General features: G+C 41.3%; 1 protein-coding gene and 1 long non-coding RNA gene across 7 annotated transcripts in view; one reads left to right on the top strand and one right to left on the bottom strand.

Moving 5' to 3' along the window:
- Bmp2k (BMP-2 inducible kinase) overlaps nt 1–24,518 on the top strand; it is a 97,508-nt gene that overhangs the window by 41,600 nt on the left and 31,390 nt on the right. For 5 of the 6 annotated variants that reach the window (XM_039092658.2, NM_001419798.1, XM_063273457.1 and 2 more), the window contains exons 6-12: nt 2,119–2,200; nt 6,405–6,537; nt 15,163–15,266; nt 16,784–16,863; nt 18,824–18,984; nt 22,385–22,617; nt 24,181–24,279. In XM_039092658.2, coding sequence (XP_038948586.1) covers nt 2,119–2,200; nt 6,405–6,537; nt 15,163–15,266; nt 16,784–16,863; nt 18,824–18,984; nt 22,385–22,617; nt 24,181–24,279 — 892 coding nt within the window. Of the gene's footprint in view, nt 1–1,230; nt 1,371–2,118; nt 2,201–6,404; nt 6,538–15,162; nt 15,267–16,783; nt 16,864–18,823; nt 18,985–22,384; nt 22,618–24,180; nt 24,280–24,518 lie in introns of those variants that run through there. The other variant, XM_039092661.2, reaches the window with a different exon arrangement.
- LOC134481718 (uncharacterized) lies at nt 986–5,043 on the bottom strand. Its single transcript, XR_010057465.1, has 2 exons — nt 4,796–5,043; nt 986–1,348 (listed from the first exon to the last, which is right to left on the bottom strand). It is a non-coding gene; the product is annotated as an uncharacterized LOC134481718 (long non-coding RNA).

The raw sequence follows: 24,518 nt of genomic DNA, 5'->3' as shown, positions 1-24,518 counted from the left end.
CTTCAAAATGAAAATGATTAATATATGAATAGATAATCTAATAGACAGTCAATAAATACAATGAATGTTTTTTGTCTGTGTGGTACAATTAATAACAGACCATGTAAAATAAGCTATGGTGGCTAATAGAACCATTAAGAGAAATTTAAGTGATTTAAGAAGATTTATTTTGATAAGCATTTGAATGTTTTGTATGTGTGTGTGTATGTATGTATGTATGTAGTACCCGTGGAGCTCAGAAGAGGGCATTGGATCCCCTGGAACTGGAGTTATAGATGGTCGTGAGCCACCATGTTGGTTCTGGGAACTGAACCCTGGTCTTCTGAAAGAGCAAGAAGTGTCCTTAACCACCGAGTTACCTTTTCATTTCTTTAAGTGACTTTTGAATTCAGCAGAGTGTGTTTGTCTTTACGGAACTGGGACAGTGGGTGCTTTTGAAAATGTAAATTGCTCGAAGCAAGTTAGCTATTGTTAAGAGTGTGAGTATTACATGTACTAAAAACTGTATAAAAAAATGTAAGTGCTGAGACCATATGAAGTCATTTTGCTTTCAGGGATGTATTGCAAAGCTTTCTGGAAAAATATCACTCAAGTTTCATGTTGCTATTGTATTTTCAGTGGTTGGCAGAGTACTTGTAAGAACCTAACTTCTGGGTTTAGCTTTAGAAAATGGAACAAACTGTCTTAGAGCACTTCCTGAAGTGACACGGCTGACAGCAGTCTGTCAGAATAGGGTCTTCTCGGTAGTCTCCTTTCATCACAGGCTCTCAGTCAGGAGGAGGAGCTGCTCAGAGAGCTGATGTCTGACCCACTTGTATATTCAGTTACATACACAATATATAATAGTAATGTGTGCCATAGACTATGTATTTCTACCCAGAAAACAGCCTAGAACGATTTACTAGATTCTGTAAGAAGAAATCCTCAGTAAACATACATACATGACCTGTAGAACACAAGAATAGAAACATTGCAAGTTGGCTTCTTGGAATTCATGTAATTAAAAAATCTTGTGGATGAGTATTTCTGGTGGCCGCCTGAGGTCTTAAGTATTTCTGATCTGCTAGATGTTTAATTTGTTGTTGCATTGTAGGATATGGTTAAGGCTCACTGCATTGTGGGATATAATTTAGGCCTGGTTAAATTTTTATGACGATTGGAATATAGTGAGGTAAGCGGATTGTGAGTTCACAGCCCGCGTGGCTCGGTCTAAGAGCTGATGGTCCAATTCTTGAGTTCCTAGGCTTACTGAGGGCCAGCTCCGGTCTTGGTTCTGGGATATGGTGAAAGTTCTCCCGCCATGAAGCTCGTGCTCTGGTTCCTCTGCGTAGCACGTTCAGATGTCCACCTGCACGAGGGATTTGGGCAGAGTAAGGTGTTAGGATGCTGTGGTTAGTTCTTCTTGTAAAGTAAACACTACAAAAGGATTTTGCTGTGATAGAGGCTGTCTGTTCATACTCTTAGGATTTCTGCTATGAGATTTGAGCACTACTTGGTTAAAATTTTCTGTTCCTAATAGATTTAGAGTTTTTTTTTTTTTGCTAATGAATATTGATTTACAGTGTCTTTCAAGTCCAGAGAACTTAGGTTGGTATTCATATTAGAATTGTATATAATGTGTATAATGTGTTAATGTGTACAGTAACAAGGTAACTTAAGAAAATTATAAAAACTCAGAACATTTACTACTGTGTGTGACTGGGTGCACTAACATCTATAAAGCAAACTCCTTAGGAAAGAGATGAAGTAAAAAATTTGAGAATGCAGTTTTACTTTTAATACATGAAAATATTTTGATAAGGAGGCTGTTATAGTTAACTGAATTATTTCATATAAGTCAACAGAAATGATTTCCAATAGATTGTCATTTCAGTTTTTTTAATAAGGAAAATTTAGCTTTTATATAATTAGAGATACTGTTGCAGTTCCTGAATAAAAGTGTTTATGGATACTTAGTTTTATTTAATTCTTGATAAATTTTTAACAAGCCTTTAAAAACAGTATCATATCTATATATTTCTGAATCTAAAAGCCTTTTATGTTGTGTTTTAGAGAGGGCCTATCTTACCTGTCTTTTTGTTTTTGAATGTATCTCCCTTGTTTAATTCCTGCTGCCAGATACACGACTCTGTCATATAGAGCCCCAGAAATGATCAACCTTTATGGAGGGAAACCGATCACCACCAAGGCTGATATCTGGGTAAGGTTCAAGGCTGTGCTCGGTCATAGTGGAGTCTGAGTAGAGCTGCCTCCCGTGCTCTGCTTCCCGTGCGAGGCGTCCTTTCCTGCAGCCAGGAGCATCTTACTCAGGAGAATACTGGGGATGCTTCACCTTCTAAGTCAGGAGACAGGATGCCCTTGGTGAAGAGAGGGGACACTTGTAGGGAATGTGGCTGCCACCGCAGTCATTTTTAGGGGTTGATTACAGGTGAACGTTCACACTTTTCAGATTTGGTTGAGTAGAATCTTGGTTGATAGCAATATAGAAATTCTGGACAGAATTGTTAAGCAATTACACTGTAACTTTCTGGAATATTTTATGATTTTTTTGAATAGAAACTAACCCAAGTAAACTTTTTATAATTCTAAACATGTCATTAACTCTTCTTTATTCAAAGTCCTTATATATAGTATATATATATCTGGATTTAGTTATACTAATAGATAGTATTAATGTATAGAAATAAAACCTGTTTAGAATCTCATATCTCTTTCAAACTAAGTAAAATTCATTTGTGTTGTATTTAGTAGTCGAAGAAACTATCTTAAACTCTGAATGCATTAAACAGTAACCGTTAGTTGTATTTGCGTGAGCGTATTATCAGGGTACATTTAAAAAAATAATTGTAGAACTTACAAAAGAAATGAGATAGTTTTGTTTTATTTAATTAAAAAAATATCTCTTTTGTGTGTAAGGCCACATGTCACAACGTGTGAGTGGAAGTCACAGGACAACTTTTAGGGGTTGTTTTTCTCCTTAGAACTTGTGGATTCCAAGAATCCCACTTAGGTTTCCGGGGTTAGCAGTAAGAGCTTCCCTGCCTGAGTCACCTTGCCCGCTCCACAAGTATAAGTGTGAGCGAGTGGCCACCTGCTTGCCGGTTCCCCTAGCATTCTCTCCCACCTCCTGCACCCCCCAGGGGGGGTGTTGGGAAGCCACAGAAAACCCAAGAAAGAGATGGACGGTCTGGCAAAGCAATCAGATCTTTGGGATCTCCTCATCTGCTTATTGCAACCCATTTATTTATTTGTTCATTTCTTCATTTTTTGGGTCAGTGATTATTAAGGTAGTTGAGTTTTATACTATGTAAGATTAAGCCAAATTGAAAGAAAATTTATTTTAATTATTTTGACATTGTGCCAGTCTCCATGATTCAGTTAAATTTCCTGTCCTTGGCATTGTCACTGGATTGATTTGATAGCTTACAGAAGTGTTGATTATATGTAATACAGAGTGCGGAGAAAGTTGGACACTCGTCTATACAGTGAAACCACTACAGGACGTGATTGTAGAGATCTTTCCTGGCCCAATTTTGTGACTCCTTCCAGCTCCACAGCCCCTGAACTTTTCAGCCACACAGCAGCTGCACAAAGCAGCTTCACTACGTCTTTGAGACCCATGGGTGCTCTTGTTTTTGTTTTCCTGAAGCACACAGTTATTGTCTAGTATCTTATTGCAAAGTATGACATCGTTCTTCATTTGTCACTTTTAAAGTACGGTTTAGTAGATGTGTAAATAAGCACATGAATATTTAAAAGAAAAAAAGTCAATGTAGTGTCTGTTTCCATATCCATGACAAGTGTCTGACGTTTGTCCCACTTAGTGCAAGTGGGACAGAAAACCACTGCATTTCAGGTGTGAGTCCATTCAGTTTGATGAAAAATTGAATTTGCTGGTTCTGTTTCAAGAAAATATACCAGTTAAAAGAATCACAATGTTCAGGTGAAGTACTCATACGATGTTTTATAGTTTGGCAAAAATGGTTTTTCCCCCTAGAGTTTTCCTTATATGTTATTTTTATTCTGACATCTAGAATGACTAATAGAAATGCTACATTAATTTTCATGAAGAAAATTGAGCATGATGATGCCCTTCAAATGCATCCTTCTCAATCCTCCTTATTTCTTAAACAGTTGGCATTGTATTGACTGAAGAGCAGCTTACTGTGTCTATGCAGTGCACAATGTTTGACTCTTTTCCACCATTCCTTTTTGGGGGCGGGGTGGTGTCCTAGGAAGCACTGAACATCGGAACTGCGTCCTCAGAGCCCACAGTCCGTCTCCTTTTATAAAGTAAGCCGGCATTGCCAAGTTATGTGTGGACCCTCACATTCAATCTAGACCAAGGGAAATGGCCAAGACTTGATTGGCAGGATAGGACTGGCGGAAAAGCAGTCTCGTCTGTATTGTAGGTAGATGGTAGAACGATGTCATTTCATGCAGACACTATGCCTCACTAGTGTTTTTACAGTCGCTGAATGGAACTCTCATGCTCAGTTTCTCATGGTATCTTCCCCATAGAAAAACAGCCATCATTACCATTTTAACCATAACAACTGGATAGTTCTAGTTAGTGTCATAGCATAGCATATTGATTTTCAAGTAAAGGTTTGGAATTTCAAGAGCTTTGAAATTTCACTACATGAGTGTTATAATTGAAAATACCATTTTAAAATTAGTATTGTACTTAACAAAGGTTTCTGTGTATTATCGTATTCATAGACATTATAGAAATGCTTGTTAGCTGTGGATGGTGAAACAGGTATTCGGGGAAATGTAACAGCAGAAAGCTTACCTGGTAATTAGCTGGCGTCAGCCATGATGCTGATGCAGCTGTGCTAACTGCTGGATAACTTAGTTAGAATTGGAGATGCTCCTTACTCTGGGGCTTGAAGCGCTGTCTTTCGACAAAGTGATAGTTTTTGTGAACCAAAATCCTTTTTTCTTTCTTTCTTTTTAAAAATTGCGTTACAGGTTTGAACTGTGGCAGCTTAGCTGTAAATGTCCTATGCTACTTTTCTAGAAAAAATTGTTCTTTAGAATGCTTTGCCTTCATGTCAGTTATGTGACTTAACTGACGCCGTGAGGCTTATTTTATAAATCCATGGAGGTTTAGCAGACACAGCTCTTTTTTTTTTATTTGATGCTACAGATTAGTATATAAAAATGTTTAATATTATCTATAGAAGCAGAATTAATTTTAAAGATTGTGTGTGTGTGTGTGTGTGTGTGTGTGTGTGTGTGTTCGTGCGCTAGTACCTATGGAGGACGGACAGCTATCAGACTTCTGGAGCTGGAGTTAGAGGCAGTTGCGAGCTTCTGACATGGGTGATGGGAACTGAACTCAGGTCTTCTGAAGAGCTGCACATGTGAATTGTTGAATGATTTCTCCCACCCCAGGGAGTTAATTTTTTATTGCACCTAACTTATTTTATGCCTGTGTGTATGTGTGGAGGCCAGAGAACAATTCGAAGCCCCTACTTCTCTTTCCACCACAAGAGTCCTGGGCATCAGACTCACGTTATCAGACTTGTTAGCACAGACCTTTACTCATCTTGCTGCTCTAATTATGAAATAATGACTGGTAAAACTTACTGTTGGTTGCCTTAACTTTGATGGACAACCTACTTATATTGTGAATCATCAGATTTAAGTCATGTTTTATAGTGAGTGTTAAGACCATTTGTTTAAAACCGGCCTTAAGCTTCCTTTCATTAGGGTTACTTTGCTGGGCTGGGCACTGTGACCAAACGCACCTTGTGGAGGAAACGGTTTGCTTTATCCTACAGCTCATATGTCCATCAGATAGGACGGCCAGGGCAGGAATCTAGAGGCAGGAACTGGAGCAGAGACTTGGGGGAATGCTGCGTCTTGGCTTTCTATCCATGGCGCCTCAGCCTGCTTTCTTATGTCAGGCACCACCACTAGCCCCAGGGTGTCCCCACCCACAGTGGGCAGGGCCCTCCCACATCAATCACTAATTGTGAAAATGCCTCTGTAAACTGCCTGTGGCATCTGATGGCGACATCTTCTCAGGTGTAGCTGTGTCCAGTTGGCAGTACTAATGAGGACAGTACCAAGCATAGTGTTTTCTCCAAAAGGAACTAGCCAGCCTTTCTCTTCGTTACCCGTAATACAGAGAGAACAGCTTAGCTAACTGAGCATAGACACAGCAAAGAAAGATCGGACTAAAGGCTTTTCAAAGACATTGCACATCTTAACTTGGTTAATAATTTGGAAGACGTGCCTTGTTGGAAATGGCATGTGCAGCTTTGGTTTTCTCGTTGGTGGTGCTGAGCGCTGTGCTCTGGGCCTTAGGTCCAGTTCCAGCTCGGCCTTGGCTGTTTGATGGTCTGTGGTTGGTTGCTGGGCACTAATGATGTTCCCATTCCTTTGTTTTGCAGGCCCTGGGATGTTTGCTGTATAAACTTTGTTTCTTCGCTCTTCCTTTTGGTGAGAGTCAGGTTGCTATCTGTGACGGCAGCTTCACCATCCCAGATAATTCTCGCTACTCCCATAACGTTCATTGTTTGATTAGTAAGTATCTAGAAAGCTTATTAATATTGTTTTTTTAGATGTTGTTTTAGGGCTTGCTATTTCTATTCTTTCTTAAATCTAGATTTTTCATTTCATATAATTTTATAAATCTAGTAAAGATATTTAAAGATGGTTATATTACCTCTGGAGGAGAAAGTGATCTAATTACAATGAGTACAAGGACATTCTTACCCTCCTAGATACAATTTCTGTAGCACATGGCAGCAATTGCATTGGTAAGGCAGCCAGAACTACTGAGGACAGCTCTACTAACCTTTAATTGTTCAGATTTTTACCTTTGAAACCACATATCCATACAGTCAATAAATAACCAGATTTCCTTTCAGCCTTTTCGAGGGTGTTTGCTTCCTTTAAGGAAGATACTGTGATTTAACATTTTGTACATGTGGATGGTAAAATTTCAGAGAACGATCTTTGAGGGGAGGGCAGCCATTAGGCAGTAACCTTCGGTGGTGGCGGCAGGGCTCAAGCGGCTCCCCCTGGTCTGGTTAAAGCGTCCTTAGCATTGTGACTTTCTTCTCTGCACTGTAAACACCCGCTGTGCCCCTGTGCCACAGAGCAGAGAACACATATGATAAAGACAGCATTTAAACTTAGTGGGAAAATAGTTGGAAAGAGATGATTTTTCTCAGTCATTTGTGAACAAAGGGCAAAGTCTTCCATTTTTCCTGTTAAAACGTCCATAAATAAAAATTTTAAATGTAAAGAATAAAATATATGCTGAAAGAAAATAGGCATGAATTTAATGATAGGTCTAGAATATAGAAAATGTAGGCAGCCAACCCCAGGCGTTATACAACATAGCCCAGGGACATAGAACTGCCTTTAAGCCTGCCCGTGTGGCTTGGGTGTTGTGGCAAACACAGGTAATTCTAGCACTGGGGAGGCAGATGCAGGAGAACACAGAGACGGCCTGGTCACTGAGTTACAACTGAAAGACTTCTCAATAAAGCCAAGGCCAGATGCATGCTGCTCAGTGGTAGAATGCTGACCTAGGAGGCATGCGGCTCTGGGTTCACTCTTGATATGTATGTGAGAAGTGGCCGGCGTTCTAATGCACGGCCTCTGTAAACCAAGGAGAAGGGCTCCACAGTATGAAATATTGTTCATGATGTCCAAGAGAAAAAGGGACATAAATGATGTAGTATGACTTTCAAACTTTTGAAGGACAGAATTTCTATGATACAGCTTTGCTCAAAGATACTGAAATTTGGGAAATTACATCTTCTTGACACACAAAGCACTGTGCCATCCAGAATGGTTTTCCTAGACAAGGGGAGCCAGAATAATGGAGGAGTGGGGAAGGAAACAGCTTCAGCTTGGCTGCTGCGCTGCCAGCGCAAACACTTAACTATGAGAGCATTTAATACGTTTGCGTGTGTATGCGTGTGTGCTTGTGTGCTGTGCTTTTGCACAACTTGGGTCCTAGACCCAAGGAGGGAATGAAGAAGCCAGACACCCATACAGAACACTAGGGTCCAGTGGTCCGACTCTGATGGAGACGCCTCAGCTCTCTAGAAGCTCACCATGTTTTTATATACAGATGAACAAGGAGACAGTCCAGGGGTGGTGAGAAAAAGCTACAGTGTACGTCTCCTGGACACACCATCAATATCTACACTCCCCTGAGGAAGGCTTTGCCATCCTCCGAGCCTCACCTGCGGACAGCTTTGCCACTCTCCTGGGCTGAGGCACTGGTGTCCTTGACATGGCGAATTTAATACTAGGTTGGGCTCGGGGATGTAGGACATGGGCGCTTGTGGAAATACTGATACGCGCTTCCACAGGTCTCCACTCACGCTCTGCACTTGCCTGTAGGCTTTTGTTTCCAGAGAGCTGCAGGTCTGTTTTGTAGCTCTCCATACCTGTGGAATGGTGTCAACTCTCGACTTGAATCTCCATGGTTAAGCACCTGGCAGCATTGCTGTGTGTGTTGTCTGATCCGTGCCAGCCCCCAGTCAGATTGGAGCTACCCGCCTGGGCAGTCTACGTCATTGTTCTAGGCCCCCATGAGTGGGCTTGTCAGTCCTCTGAGGACATTACTCTGGCCTTACTCTTTCAACAGGAGTTCTATTTTGCTGTACTATTTTGTGAATGATTTTAAATCAGAAGACATAATTCCATGTATATTTGAATATTAAACTCTTAATAATATTATTAATATTAAATATTAATAATCTCTAACAAACTTTAGAACAACAGAAGCATAAAGTAGTCCCTGTTAATCATAACGCTCAAAGACTAGAGCATGGACTTCAGTTGCTGTGTTCTCTCGCTAATTGAGTTTTAATGTTTTGATGCAGACAATTTTATAAATTATTGTAGCTATAATTGCTTTATTGCTAAGTATAATGTTTTAGTAATAATTGAATGTACAGTTTTAGTAGGACTCTTGAAGTGTCCTAAAGGCTCAGAATGTTCTCACTGGCCCAGTCTGTGTGTTAGACTCGGCAGCTCATGCACTGGAATGTGATTTCCTCCTGAGTGCTACGGAGTTTCTCCGTGTTTACGTGTGACACCCATATGTGTGTGGGAATGTGTTTGTGTAGTACTGCGGTAAGCATGATAGTACTGTTGATAATTTTAGCTTCAATTAGAGTTTAATTAATTGCTAGTTTACTGTGTAGCATATGCTTCTTTTATTTGACCATAAATATGAAGATCTTAGTTTCTGCTGTGCATTTGACCATGCCAAAATGAAAAGGATTAAATAAACTAAAAACATTCAGGGAACTTTGGGATTATAATACACTGTAAGTTTTTAAAGCAGCCCAGTGGGATGGCCCAGTGGGTAAGACCAGGCTCAGTCGTGCCAGGGCCATATGCAGGAGCCGCCATAGGAGGAGAGAACCGAGTCCTCTCCTCCACATGTGCACACTCACACACTCACACACACCAGTAACAGTTGTAAGTCCTAACAGTTTGCCTCCTTGTCAAAAGCGTTGTAGACAGTACTTTTAAAATGCCGTAATGAGGTACAGATTTTGAAAAAGACAGTATATACTTATTGATAATGTGATGCTAAAAACCAATTGGAATTCTTTTATTTATATCCTTCACACGTGGCCTTGCCTGCTTCTCACTGTCATATTCAGCTGTCTCTGTGTGTATAAAATGCATTAAACCGAGTCCTGCATTCAGAACACCCAGTGCTCTGTAGCTGTGCTTCCATGGTTCTTGAGTTTCCAAGTTTTCAGTGCTAAATTTTATTTATCCAGTACATATACTTTTACACAGTTAACTGTAGTGCTCATGCGATTTATCCTTTTGATGTCATTCAGGATGTTTGAATTAACTAGTCATGAGTTAATAGCCAGTTTGCTAAAGCTGTGTAGTTTTGTGGTTATGTCGGGTATTGGAATATACACCACTGTTAGCAGTGATCCGGAAGAAGGGCTTGTGACTGTATTGGTGAAAAGCTGCTTTTATTAGTTTTGTCTCTCTTTCCTGTGGACTTTGCTTATAAGCAGCAGTCTTGGTTTGATTCCTGTTAAACACGTGCTGCTGTTGCTGTGAGGGTGAGGAGTGGACACTTTTAATTTTGAATGTAAGTTGAAAAGATGGTCAATAGCAGAGGATGAGAAGCATTACTAACCAACCCCTCTCCTTCCTTAACCCTTATTCTTACCCTAACACTAACCCGAACCCTAATCCTAACCTTCCCCCATTTTAATCTTACCCTTACCTCAGCCTTACCCCTACCCCTACCTGAGTAGTTATGGAGATAGACAGGGCCTGCTTCCTTCACCCTCAGCATGGACACGCACGCACGCACGCACGCACACACACACACACGCACACACACACGATTGAAGAAGACATGACTGAGAGGGAGTCTGGGGAGAAGGTTTAAGTGCATTAAGTGCAGTACTCATTATGAAATTCTGCAAAGTGAATTGAGAAGTACCTGCCTCTGAATTTTGGTGAGAATCACAAATCACAAGTGCTTGTTAGTGTGTGCGATTGCCTACCGGTCCCTGATGCTGTCCTCCCCGTCACACTTGGTTCTGAGGGTGCACTCTGCCTGCAGATGTCTTCAGGGGCTTCAGAGCACACCTACAGCTCTGTGGTGACTGCAGAAGGTGCTGTACATTTCATGCTGTACAGTTCATGCTGCACATTTCATGCAGTCCAGAGTATCCTGTACAACTGGTAAGGCTCTGTCCCACCCGCCTGTACCGTGAGGTTTATACCGAGGAACTTCACTTCTCTCGCTCTGGTTCACTAACTGCTTGCTGGGCATAGTCCTGGCACTTAGCTCTTTTGTTCTAATTAGATGACTTTTAGCGTCTGTGCTGTGGAAATCCAGGAGTTGTTTTAATTCTCCTAACTGTATTATGGGGATTAAACAGTAGACAAGCAGAATAGATACTTTTACTTGTGTCCCACTTGTCTTCAGAGGTTATCAGCTCAGGTCTAGTCTTGCTTCATCTATGCACTCATCTGTTCTCTTACACAGTTTTGGGGAAAGTACCTCAGACACATCGATATGTCTTTGAAAATAAACCAAGCGTATGGTAGGATTTCCTTGAAGAGACTCTCTTCGCTCACTCGTTAGTGCTGGATCATTACCTGGCAGTGAGAAAGGGCCCTTGTCAGGACAGTCCCACGAGAGGTTCCTGGTGTATTTAGAGTGCCACTTACTGCCCTACTTATAGTTGAGTGTATGTATGTATATATACACATATACACACAGTTATTAAATTTGATCTGTAGTAAATAGATTTAGGAGTCCTACATCTCGCATGTAAATTTCTGTAGTAATCTCCATGGGTCGACGTATAAAATTAAACTGCTTAAAATGTAGTTTCAAAATTACAATTTCTCAGCAAAAGCTTCAAAATGAATAGTGAAGTTTTTCTTTTGGTATATTACTATATTATTGTAATAAATGGAATTCACTGGGAGGGAATACGTCACAGAAAGAGAAAATCAATACGTTTTAAGGCAGAAAGACTCAGGACTTCTAACAAGGCATTTCTCTTACATTTGTGAAGTCATCAGGGGAGAGAGAGGTGCTGCTGGTAAGCCCAGCTTTGTCTAGGCAGAGGCATGCATCTCATTCTGACTTGACTACCATGTACTGGCTGAGGGCCACTGTGGTGGCCGAGCCCTTGCTCTCCTTGCTGCTCTGTCAGGATGGGGAAGGGTGCTGTCCTTTCCTTGCACAGATGTGTATGAAACCCAGCTGCTCGATGAGTGCTTTGTGGTGAGAAATGCATGGGAATCAGCTGAAAGTGTCACTGGTTTCATCAGAAACTATGGACGTGCTGAGACCCCATTCCAGGCTGTGCTGTGTGCTGTTGTCAATGGAAAGGTCACACAAGAATGATGAGAGAGGTTGAGTTTCTTCAAGGCTAACATTTGGGAAAAAATGACTTTGTGTTCATGTAAATAGGAGTCGATGATAGTTGTGATAACGTGCATTGTTCCTTTAACTCAAAGGCAGTGTAGTTCCTGTGTTCTCTCCCTTTGCTTCCTGCACTCTCACCTCTGCTTCTTAATCTGTTACTTCCCCAGAGCACATTGGAGGATGCGGTTCAGTTGTGGACTAGTTATTTAAGACATTTTAGACATAGACGAGCTAGTTGGACACTGAAGATACCATTCTATTTATTTATGTATTTGTTTGTTTGTTTTACCACTAATTTATTTATTCACTTTACATCCCAATTGCAGCCCTCCTCCTCCCACTCCTCCCTCGGTCTCCTCTGGCAAGGTGGGGCCCCCTCTTGATACCAACCCACTTTGCCACTGGGGGCAGATAAGGGGAGCAGGATCCATAGGCGGGCAACAGAGTCAGGGATGGCCCTTGCTCCAGTTGTTCATGACCTGCATGAAGACCAAACTGCATATCTGTTACATATGTGCAGGGGACATAGGTTCAGCCCATTCTTTTCTTTTTTTGGTGGTTCAGTCTCTGGGAACCCCCAAGGGTCCATGTTATAGTTAAGTCCCAGCATTGAACTAGATTAAAGCTGGTAACCTTGTACTTTAGCTTGATTAGGCCATGCAGTAACCAAAGGGTACATTTACGGCTCTATTTCTGAAAGAGTTCAAGATTATATATAATTTAAATTAAATTCTAAATGATTTCATATTGAACTTTTCTTTTTTACTATTTCAATGTCTAGTAGTTTCCAATTAAAAACATCTAGAGATTAAAAAAAAAAAAAACAAGCTCTTTTCTGCCTGTGATTTTACTGGTGATTGTTAGTCATCTCGTTATTTGGAGTTTAAAATTAAACCCAGGGGCTGGTGAGATGGTTCAGTGCAGACAGGTACTTGCTGTCTGCACAAGCCTCACAACCTGAGTTTGATCCCTGGAATATGTGTAAGTATGGAAGGAGAGAGTTGGGCCCTGACAGCCACACATGTGGCTTGACATGCATCCCCACCACACACAAGTCCATTAGCACGCAAACTAAAACAGCAACAACAAGAAGCTGGAGACATGGACATGGTGCATCAGATAAGTCCGCCATCTTGACTGCAGAATGAGAGCATGATGTTCTAAAACCTAAAACATCGAGCATGGACTTGATGCTGTGTGGAGAATCTCATGCATAGTATCATGACCGGTTGTCAAAATACAAGTGCCTTAGCAACATTGTGTAAGAGTCCTTCAGGGTATTCGCATTATGAGCTGAAATCTGTGTGACACTGTGCTTGAGAGAGAGGAGTGGGGGAGGGAATTTCCTGGTCCAGTACTGGTTAGAGCATGCAGTCCACCTCCCCCTTTCTTTACTGCCTTCAGCTAGTGTGAAACACAACATCACTAACTCAGAACAGGATGCTTGAAGGCTCCTCCTTTGTAGAAACTTAAGTATATCTTAGATGAAGGGAGGTCCCTGAGGAAGCACATTCTTCTACCACAGGGCTCTCTTTACACTGCAGAACTTGTTTTTCAGTTAAACTGCATTTAGAAATTATGTCACGGGTCTCTGTTGGAGGACTGTGAGAGATGTGATCAGCTGTCACTGCAATTCCTTTAAGGGTGCTGTTCATGCTGTAAGCCATCTTTAGTGGGACTTGAAGGGAATTTTCTCTGCTTTTGTATCAGAAGAACTAACTTACTTTATGACATCTGTATTATAGATGCTATAATTCATGTAACATATAGGATCATGTTACTCTGTGTTATCAGAGACTGAATTTGGAGCCTCCATTTATAATCAGATAGCTAGTTTCTTCATTCTCTTGTCCTTTGCCAGTGAATGCCTTTCCATGATTCTTGCTTTCTCTTGTACTTGAAAAGACCTTATGCTTTCTGAATGCCAAATTCAGGCTTTATATGATATTTACTAGTAGCTACTTATGAAGTTTAATGATACATTTTACAAGTTCTATATCACTAACGTATAAAATACGGTATTTTTGTAATTTTGATGTTTCCTGTAATTTGGTTGTCTTTTCATAATCTCAATAAATACTGTTAAAGAATGCTATATATTTTACTTTGTTAAATTAATTTAATGCTGTTTTTAAAACATTTAATGTTTTTTGGTGTTAAGATATAATTATTGTAGAAGATAAATATACCTTAAAAAATCTCTCATCTCTTTTTGATTAGGAGAGTTAAATATAAACTAATAAATAACCGAATTAAATGTTTTTTTAGCTATTCTAGTCTAATAGTGCTGCTAAGACGAAATAACAAACTATATGTAGTATGTTAGCTCTAAAAATATGTAAGTCACGTGACACGGGTAATTCTTGTGATTTTAGAATCAAACTCATCATTTTGTGCCCCATGTGTTGCTGTTTTTGTTCCTTGTTCAGGGCCTGAGGTCTACAAGGGGGTTGAGTCCATTTTGACCTGTAGCTTCCTCTTAGTGGTGGGACTCAAGACACTCATTGTTTTATAGTAACTTTGGGAGTAGCTAGCATGAACTTTAATTTTAAACATGTTTGACGTAAGTTAAGCATTAAATACTTTAAGGGCAATAAAGTAGAACCAGCCGTGGAGGTGCCAACACAGCCAACTTTCTCAGTTACAGAATCGAGTAAGTTCCAGCCTTTTGAAATAGAAGCCGCCCAAAAATGTATAAATAGTAGCGAATGGTCATTGGGTTAGACAGAACATGTCAGGGACTGCGGCGAGGTCAGTGTAAATATGTTAATAGTGCATTCTAGAACTGCTCGGATGGTTGGCAGTGATGATAAGAATACGTATACAGAACTGTGTAATACTTATACAGAGGGCTGTTAGTCTGCCAGCCCTCTGCTGCTCTGCTAAGTACCTTTTAGGTAACAGGTAACTAAAGGGAATTGTTTTAGGGGACCCCTTCACCTCCTCACTGTGGCTCCAGAGCTTTCTTGAGTAATTAGGTACTTCTGAGTTCACAGGCTTTGTGTTCTTAATTCACCTTTTGTTTGGTGTCACTTTTTCAAGAGTTTAATGTCTGCCATCTGTCCAGCACAGAGATGGTCTGTGATGGCCTCTGCTAAGTTTACTTTTAGAAAAGGTTTCTGCTATTTCCTCTAAGCATTACCAAAGTCAGCTAGAATCATGGGCCGTAGACTAGAACAGACCCCCTCCCATAATGTGCCTCTCTGTAGTATTTGTCTTCAAACAGCTTGCCGTTTGATCTGTTATTACAGGGTTCATGCTTGAACCAGACCCCGAGCACAGACCTGACATATTTCAAGTCTCCTACTTTGCATTTAAATTTGCCAAAAAGGATTGTCCGGTCTCCAACATCAATGTAAGTAGTTTGTGTAGCAGGTAAGCCTTGAGCATCCATTTTGACTGTGTGTATGCGTGCATGCTTGCTGGGACGGCCACCTGGTTCATGACAAGTGGTCCTGATGGCGTCACGCTGGCTTGTATGGAGCCTCGTTTCTTAGACTTGACTCAGGTGTTTTGGAGAGCTTCAGCAGGATAGCTGGTTTGCAGTGTGCAGAGAAACACAGCATGGCATGTGTCAGTCACAGAGCATAAGCTGTTATTAACATATTTGATAACAGGGTTTTAAGTGTTTTGTTTTTGTTTTTAACCAAGGGGTGTGATCAAATAGTATTGATGATGCAGATACTAAGCACGGTGTTAAACCTCGGGACTCTGTGAGGTGTGAATGGCAGAGCACAGGAAAGGGAGGCCCGACTTCAGTTACTTCCTTCGTCAGTGGCTGAGCTTATGTCTTTACGGTGCAAATCCTCTTGTCCTCCTGCTGTAAAGTCAGGATAGTGAGTTATAATGATCATAGTTAATGTGTAGTCCAATAGCCCAGGCTAGGCCAAGTAAGCAGCTCATTTCTACGCAAAGGCTTTGATTTTTCTTTTTCTTTCTTGCTTCCTTCCTTGCCTGCCTGCTTGCCTGCTTCCTTTGCCTCCTCCTCTTTAAATTTAATTTTTATTTATTTTTTTGAGGCAGAGTCTCCCTACATAGCTCTGGCAGTCCTGGAAGTCACTCGGTAGACCAGGCTGACCTTAAACTCCCAGATCCTGCCTCCGCCTCCAGGAGTGCTGGGATTAAAATGTGTGCCGCCATGCCTGGCTGCAAGGCTCTGACTTGCAGTCACTCCCTGCACACTGTCATGAACTACACATGCCAAGTTTCTGCTACTGTTAACGAAGGTTTCTAGCTCAGCATTGATTCTGTAGAGACCATTCTGGTCTGACTTGTTCTGTTTCCTTCAGGTGTAACCTCACTCACCTGCTCAGACAGGGAGGTCTGTGGCGCCTCTCCCTTTTTTAGCCCCTCGCTGTCTCTCTTGAGTCTCTGTGGATGCTCTGACCTCCTAGTGAGCAGAGTAGCTTGGCCTGGGGTGTGCCTGCCTTCAGCTTTCAGTTCATCTCCTGCTTACAGTGCCCCAGGCCGACAGACGCAGCTCTAAGAGGAACTGTCTTCTAAACGTTACAATGCCATGACAGTTGTTGGTAGTACTTAGAGACAGCATGATTGTTAATCCTGGTCGCTGGTTGTTTATTTCTGAAGTACAAAGTATCATTGATTTACAGGTGTGTCATAGTTATTTTTTACTCAGTGTTTACACAAAAAAAATAGTTATGCAATGACGCTGTGATCATCTTGTATAGATTTCTGTGGAACATCCATATGAAGATGGCATTACATATGTGAAGTTATTTACAGAGTAAATCTGTGGAGTATGTCTGAATACTAGTATCTCAGTGCTTTAAAAGTTGAATAGTCTTATCTATAGCATAAAAATTACTACCACTCAAATTAAAAACTAAATGAAATGTTCCTTTTTCTTCCAAGAATTCCATTCTTCCATCAACTCTTCCAGAACCGATGACTGCTACCGAAGCCGCTGCTAGGAAAAGCCAGATGAAAGCCAGGTAGGCAGGGCTGTGCTGGAGCCGACAGCCATCTTGTCAAAGGAGAGGCTGTAGTTCTCGTTCCCTAAATACTAGCTCCCTTACCCAGCATGCTGTGGGCTCAGTCTGTGCTGCTCCCTTACCCAGCATGCTGTGGGCTCAGTCTGTGCTGCTAGAGCCTAGACAGTAACAACAGCCGCTCAGACGTACGAAGTAGAGGGCCTGACTGCCGCTCGTGTGGGTGCTCAGGTGAGTGAGGACCCGAGAGTGGAAGTGCCGGTGTCTCTGTGGACATGTGGTTGTCATCATTTTTGTCACCCGCTGATCTTAATTCAGGGACCTGCAGAGGCGAGTTAAGAGCTAGGAAGCCTATTGCTTGTATTTAAGAAAGGAAAAGAGAAAGGCCATCATGTGTGTAGCTGTACAATTTATATGTGTATGTAACTAGAATGCTTGGTAAAGAATCAAGTTTGAAATCTCACTTTTTACTTATTTACTCCATTAATAAGCTTGATTCTATCTTGTAGAGTGAGACCTTAAATGTGGGGCTGGGGGGATGATTCAGCAATGAAGAATGCATACGGCTTTTGTGGACACTTGATTATTGTTAAGTGAGCTGTGATTGGCTGTGTATAGAAATGATCTTGCTGTCTTCATTACATTTTTACATAGCTTATACCTTTCCGCTCCAATCATCGGTTGTCTGCCCTGTTACTGTTAGGAGACAGCATGCCTGCAATATGTTTATGACTGTTGGAAAAACCTTGCCTTAAAGGCTTTGTTGAATAATGTTATGCATCACACTGTCCTTTGATCATATGTGCCATCCTTGGCTCCTCCCACCGTCCCCTCCTCCTCCCACCAACGTCTCTGTGATACTTCTCTTCTTGTTATGACCTGCTGACTTCAATTAGGTTACCAACCCGAATTTTCTGAAATTTTGCCATGAGTTTTTTGTTTTTCCTTTTAGAAGGCTAAGTGTTGGGAGGGCTCCCTCTTGTGGTATGTAGAGGTATTGTGAAAGAGAGGTAGGTGTGTGTTATAGGAACTGGGGGCTTGATAAATGATGCATATACAGTTTTAGTTGTTAAATCATTTGAAATTATATTAAGTGACGTCATTAAAGAAATATAGGAGAGATTTATTAAAGTTTAATTGAGTTTATGAGTTTACAGAAAGCAAAGTTGAAAAAAGACGTAATTTTCAGAGTATATTGGTCCCACACTCATGCACATACTGGCGGCACCAAGAGGGCTGAATGGGCATCAAAAAAAAAAAAAAAAAAAAAAGCCCATGGAGTTGTGAGGGAAAAGTTTTGAGGTTAATAGGGAAGAAATTGGAGTGTGGAGGGTTGGGAGTTAGATTTGATCAGATACATTGTATGCATGCATGTACTAAAAATAAATTTACCTATTTTTGTTGTTGTTGTTGCTCGGAAATGTCACTTATATCTGCTAATCGTTGTTTTCAAACTTGTGCTTACTGTTCTGCTGTGTGCATTTGGGGCTTATGCTGAGTCCCAACCAGACATTTCTCCTGATTGCCGTTCAGTGTTCTAGGTAAACAAAGGTCGGGGGGCAGGCCGCCTGGCTTAGCAAGCACAGGAGACAGTGCTTTCTTTTTCTGGAGTCCAGGTGAGGGGGATTATTTTGTGTGCCTTTGAAGACCTAGATCCTGGCTTCGTCAGAAACCCTGTGAGCGGGTTTCTGTTCGTGTACTCAGTCTTAGTGCTGTCCCTTAGGTCGCCAGGGCTGTACTCCGTGCCTCCCGCTTTGAAGGTGGACCGTAGAGTACAGTTTCAACAGCTAGCTGTACCTGGCTGCGTTCTCTTTACTAGCTGTAGTAAACCTGTATTCTGAGATGGAAAGTGGAAGGACTAATGTGGTCATCTGTAATAATCAACTATGTCTGTCTCTTATAGAATGAATAGTAAATTAGAGATAATCTCATTATTTGGAATAAATTATATTTTCTATTATAGAATAACAGATACCATTGGACCAACAGAAACCTCAATTGCACCAAGACAAAGACCAAAGGCCAATTCCACCGCTGCCATTTCCAGTGTGCTGACCATTCAGAGTTCAGCAACGCCGGTTAAAGTCCCTGCTCCTGGGGAATTCAGTAACCACAAACCCAAAGGTAATTAATTAGCCTGGAAACACGGCTCTGTCGGCAAAGTGCAGGGTGAGCACCCCAGTGCACATCCCTGCACCCTCAGCAAAGACGGATGGACATGGCAGTGTGCTCTCATAACCCAGCACAGGCTGTGAGGGGTGTGTGGTGTGGGGGTGGGGTACTGGCGGGGGTGGGCTCAGGGTAGAGACAGGCTGGCTTCAGGTTTGAGGGCCAGCCAGTCCAACTGCAGTGACAGGTTAGTTAGATTGTCTTAACAGAAAAATGGGGGCAATGATTGGCCATCCAGACCCCAACCTTTGACCGCTGTATGTGTTTTACTTTTTAAAGATTTATTTTCTATAGAAATTAGAGTAAAATATTCATCTATTATAGAAATATTGACAGAAAAATGTAAAACTTTCCTGGTTTCTTTTCAGGTAATACCAGTGTAGCATGTACCTTCTTAGCTTGTAAGCATGAATAATCATTTTGGAAATATGAACATAGTCCAAATTAATATTACTACTATAGCCATGTTTAATTCATATAAACAGTTTATGTCATTGGCATAAATAGACCCAGGTATGTTTCTTTGCCACTTGCTTTTTAAGATGTTTTTGAAAAGTTTTGTTTGTTGTGTAATTTTTAACTTACTCCATGTCAAGTGGACTGTAAGTTTATAACCACTTAGATAACGTCCAGTATTTATTTGCTGTTATTAACAGTGTGGTATAGAACAGCCATACAGTCAGTTCCTGATTTCCGTGCCAGTGCATTTTTCAGAGGAAAGTATTGGACATATCTGGGGACTGGAGAGAGGTGAATTGGTTAAGAGCATTTGCTGCTCTTCCAGTGAGCCCTCACTTGTTTCCCAGCACACATATCAGGCTGCTCAAAACTTCTTGAAACACCAGCTCCAAGAGATCTGACGTCTTCTTCTGATGTCCAAGGGCACCTGCGTGCACATGCTCACACACGCCTAACGTGAATAAAACTTTAAAAGAGGCTTATTTATTTAAAATCTGTGAACAGTCAGATCTGGCCCAAAGATTCCAGGAACTTAAAGGGTCAGCCAGGGTCAGTTCCCTTTACCCTTGTCTTTGCAACACTTGATAGTTGTCAGGAGCCATCTAGGATAGGGTAAAGGCATGCAGGTGATTTCACCCGAGATGACCCACTGTTTTTGCATGGGTGAGATAGATAAACTTGGAATTTCAGGGCCTTCAAATTTCATCTCAGGATATCTTCTTGCAGCTGATATGCCTTTTCTTATCACTATTACACAGTCTAATAGACTCCTGGGCATTAACCAACTCTACTGGGCAGATTTCCTGCAGATCAACATCAAGACGAACTTACATGAATTAATACTGTTTAGATGAATTAATGAATTTACAGAATTCCTCATTTGGTTAAAATAATTTTAAGAAGAAGGTTTTAAGAGAAGGTTTTAGTTATTTTGCCAGAAAGATATAATAAAGTTAGAATCAATTATAGAATGTGTCCATTCTTCATAGAATAGTAACTAAAGGCTGCATTATAAAGAATACAATGAGCTTTCACAATTACACTAAAAAGAGAAATAGGCTTGGGACAAATTTGTGAGCAAGGCAAAACATTCATTCTAGGTCAGGTCCAAGGAGGAAGCCACATGTGTACACTATGCTAAAACCAGGCCACGTGAAACTTGTTGCTCTGAACTTATAATGAGCTTACGAATGAAACACTGCTTTGAACTTAATATCAACATCCTTCTGTAAATCCTCCTTTGTGTAACATTTTATCTATGAGGTATTTGCTAAGAGCTTTGTTTATAAAAAGGCCCGAGAAAAGAAATTAAGTGTGGCTTCAGGGCCTCTGCCCCACCCATACATTCATCCATCCACCAAATGCATATACACCTGTGCCTGCTTATTTATGTGTACATGTATAGGTGTATGTCTGCACATGTGAGCATGCATGATACTTGTAGAGCTGATTGAGGCAGGTGTGTGTGTGTGTGTGTGTGTGTGTGTGTGTGTGTGTGTGTGTGACAGAGAGAGACAGAGACAGAGAGACAGAGAGACAGAGAGACAGACATAGAGAGTCTGTGCATATTGCCTATGTAAAAGATTTAAATTCTTTCCTTTTTTTACTCTCTGATTCATGAAGTTAAGGAGTCCAAGCCTCTTACATGGCCAGCAAGAGGCTCAGGGCAGAAGGGAAAGGAACTCTTAACAATTAATCCTTTACTTAATTCTCAGAAGCTACGGCCAGCAGGAAATAATTACCAAATGCCCATCTGCTGTCTGTCTGTCTATATGTATGTACATGTAGGAGTTAACAAAAGAGTTCAGAGTATCTCGCTGGGCATTAAGTTGTGTTCCGTTAGTAGTATTGATCCTGTAAATCCCATCTGCTATCAGCATGACCCAAGTCGCCGAGGCTGCTTCTCCATTGACTGCCTTCCTGGAAGCCCTGTGATACTGGGAAGGCCTTGGCAGGTAGTAAAAGTTTTTGAAAATGCTTGCCCCATGATTGGTGAGATGATTTTTCCCTTTAGATTATTTTCTCAGTGCTTTGATTAATTTTAACAACTACAAAGTATGCGTACATACTTTAACATACAAAGTAATGGATTTTATGTTATTCTTATATACCTATGAAATATATGTACATATTATGTAATATATACATTAACCCTCTCACTGCCCTTAACTCTTTGTCCCACCTACTGCCCCTCTTCCTTCCCCCAAGTACTTACTCCTTGTACTTTTATGTCACATATATTCCGTTACCCTCTCTTATCTCTCCTTCCTGTTAGACTTCTTCCTCCTCCATAATCTCTTTTTACTTATGTATCTGTGTGTGTGTGTGTGTGTGTGTGTGTGTGTGTGTGTGTGTGCATGCATGAGTGCATGCATGAGTGCGTGCCTGTGCCACAGGTTGGTGTTGGACCTCCTACTGTCTCACTCCCTGCTGCATTCTTTGGTGGCTGCTTTCTCGATGAAGCCTGGAGCTAGGCTGCTAGCCAGTGAGCCCCAGTGAGCCTTCTGTCCCCCAGGTTCCCAGCACTGGGCAGCAGGGTGCGCTTCGCAGTTCCATCCTGACCGTTAGCTGGTGGCTGGATCCTCATTCCTGATGCTGCACAGCACAGCAAGTGCTTCCACCCCTAGCTTTCTCTGAGCTCCGCACGCCTCCGAGGCCGGCTTTCCCGGTGGACCTGGAGCTCACTGATTTGGGTTGATGGACTTCCTAAGATCTTTATTTGTTGGTGTTGTCGATGATAAGATTATCTTCCATGTGCATTTACAAGTATAGTAGATATTTTGTTTAGACTATGTGATCCGCACAAAGGTCTATTACAAAACTGTAAATGTTTTAATAACTTGAAATCTACTCATCTTAATGAAATTACCTGTGTATTAATGTTTTTGAAATATAGGAGCACTGAGACCTGGAAATGGGTCTGACATCTTAATGGTTCAGGGACCCACTCAGCAGCCACCACAGCAGCATAGAGTTCTCCAGCAATTACAGCAGGGAGATTGGAGATTACAGCAGCTTCATTTGCATCGTCATCCCCAGCAGCAGCAGCAGCAGCAGCAGCAGCAGCAGCAGCAGCAACAGCAGCAACAGCAGCAGCAGCAACTACTTCAAAACGCTTATTTGCAGCAGGTAGTATTTTTATTACTTTATAGAGGGAAGTGGTGGTGTGAAATTCACACAGCAATCGAATACCTTTGCTTTTAGATCATAGACTTAAAATAGGCATATCATAACTTGAAGTATATTCAGATAAACACTATCCTCAATTTCCTAATCACCAAAGGATGTTTTATTAATAGACGTTTGATGCTCAGTAAAGAGATGCGCTGTTAAAATAGATCACACCCTGGCTTTATGAAGCATATATGTTCACTTGGTGTGCAGAAATTAGCATCACAGATATATTTTGAATCTATACCAGTGCTTCTGGAAAAAGTGTTTTATTTTCAAAAGATGATTTTCAAATCATCTTTCCTGTTTATCTGTGAGCCTGGTAACCCCAGGTTAATCCTGCACCTCTGTTTTTAATGTTTCATTATGTTGCCTGTGTTGATATGGAGGCACAAAGGAGGTATTATTCTGTCCTTTATAAAGTCCTGCCAAATTCTAGCCTCACTAAACTTTTCTACGTGGGACTTCTGTAAGCCCAAGTATCTTATCATTATCTAAAGGCATGTTGGGGACAGCTATGTCCTCAACACGCCATTGGGCTGCCCCGTCCACTGCTGCCCGATAGACTGTGGGGTGGTGCGGGAGAACACGGCAGGCAGGAGAGTGAGTAACCTGTGGTATGAGGGCTCACTGAAGGTGCCCACATCGGCTAGGAAAAGGCGAGGTGTGTTAACTTTCCTCCAGACATCCTTAAACGGTGCTGATACAGTTTTAGTTACACTCTGCCTTACTACTACTTTTAAAACCAATTTGATGAACATAGGGAAATTTACAGTCACAGATTACGGTTGTTTTGTATTGTTTTCAAGACTATTTTCTTAATCATTATTCTGATAAAAATTAATACTTTAAAAAAAAAAAAACAGAACTCAGGATGGAGAAAGGGCCCAGTGGTTAGGAGTAGAAGTTGCTTTTCCAGAGGACCTAGGGTCGATTCCTAATATCCACATGATGGTTCACAACTATCAATAACTCCTGTCCCAGGGAATTTAGTGCCCTCTTTTGGATTCTGTGGGTACTTCATGTACACGGTGCACAGACAGACATGCAGGCAAAGCACCGATAACACTAAATTAAAAATAAATAGCAAAAAGACAGTTCAGGTACTGGAAGGCATGGATATTAGTCATCTTAATGTTCTGTTACATTGAGGAGACACCAAGGCAACTCATAAAATCAAGCATTTAATTGAGGGCTTACAGTTTCAGAGGTTTATTAGTCTGTTGTCATCATGGTGGGAAACGTGGCAGCAAGTACACGAGTGTGCTGGAACAGTAGCTGAGGGCCAAAGCTGATTTGTAAGTTGCCCAAAGAGAGTGGGACTGGGCCTACCATGGACTTTTGAAACTTCAGAGCTCACTCGCCAGTGACATGCTTCCAGCAAGACTCCAGCAAGGCCACACCGCCTAATTCTCCCCAAATGTTATCTTTAACTGGAGAACAGCATTTAACCACAAGAGAACCTTCTCATTCAGACCCCCACAGTGTTGATTTTCACTTCTGTTTTTTCCCCTCTCGTAGTATCAACATGCAATGCACCAGCAACAAATACTTCAACAACAGTTTTTAATGCACTCAGTGTATCAGCCACAACCTCTTGCATCTCAGTATCCGACCATGGTAAGGCTTTGTCACGTCTAGATGTTCTTTATAGGTGTGTATTTCTGAGGGAATTTACAGTATGCATGGTGCTATTAAGAATTCATTCTTCAGTCTGGGGCCTGGGAAGATGAGTCAGGCCAGCAAGTGCTTGTCGTGCATGCATAAGGAAATGAGTTTAATCGTCAGCACCCATTCTAAAAGTCTAGACTTAGTAACTTCCACGTGTAACCCCAGCAAGGAGCAAAGGAGGCAGAAAT

The sequence above is a fragment of the Rattus norvegicus genome, chromosome 14 (genome assembly GCF_036323735.1).
Source record: "Rattus norvegicus strain BN/NHsdMcwi chromosome 14, GRCr8, whole genome shotgun sequence".
Lineage (NCBI taxonomy): Eukaryota > Metazoa > Chordata > Mammalia > Rodentia > Muridae > Rattus > Rattus norvegicus.
This window is presented reverse-complemented; position numbering and strand designations above follow the sequence as displayed.